General features: G+C 64.1%; 1 protein-coding gene across 1 annotated transcript in view; it reads right to left on the reverse strand.

Annotated features, from left to right (window-relative positions):
- The window catches only part of LOC119589297, a 19,088-nt gene that overhangs the window by 4,538 nt on the left and 13,862 nt on the right, over positions 1-688 (reverse strand). The window contains exon 3 of the mRNA XM_037937920.1: positions 551-682. Coding sequence (XP_037793848.1) covers positions 551-682 — 132 coding nt within the window. The remainder of the gene's footprint in view (positions 1-550; positions 683-688) is intronic.

Consider the following 688-nt stretch of genomic DNA (forward strand, 5'->3'; position numbering starts at 1 on the left):
ACACACACACACACATCAACACCCCAACTTCTCTCTCCTTTGACATCACCCTGACATCACTGCCACGAAAACCTCTCGACTCCCCCCTTCCCCTTCCTACACCCCCCTACCCTCTACCATCCCCCTTCCCCTCCTACTCTCACCCCCTTCCCCTCCTACTCCCCCCTTCCCCCTCCTACACCCCCTACCCTCTACCATCCCCCTTCCCCTCCTACTCTCACCCCCTTCCCCTCCTACTCCCCCCTTCCCCCTCCTACACCCCCTACCCTCTACCATCCCCCTTCCCCTCCTACTCCCCCCCTTCCCCTCCTACTCCCCCCCTTCCCCCTCCTACACCGCCTACCCTCCCCTCCCCCTCCTAAACATCAACCCCTACCGCCCTCCCTTCCCCCTCCCCCTCCGGTCGCCCACCTCTCTCACGAGCACCCAAGACCACAACTAATCCGCCAGCGAAAGAGGCGAGGCGACCGCCGGCGAAAGAGGCAGACGACCCCTGGCGAAAGAGGCAGACGACCCCCGGCGAAAGAGGCAGGCGACCGCCAACGCGCACCTGGAACTTCCTGAGGGTGCCCTTGATGAAGTCCGTGGTGAGGATGCCGTCGCGGTCCCTGTCCTGGGATCGCAGGTTCCTCAGGAGCGCCTGCAGCGTCTTGTCCGAGGCGTCCTTCAACACCCTCGCCAGCTCGTT

The sequence above is a fragment of the Penaeus monodon genome, chromosome 25 (genome assembly GCF_015228065.2).
Source record: "Penaeus monodon isolate SGIC_2016 chromosome 25, NSTDA_Pmon_1, whole genome shotgun sequence".
Classification (NCBI taxonomy): domain Eukaryota; kingdom Metazoa; phylum Arthropoda; class Malacostraca; order Decapoda; family Penaeidae; genus Penaeus; species Penaeus monodon.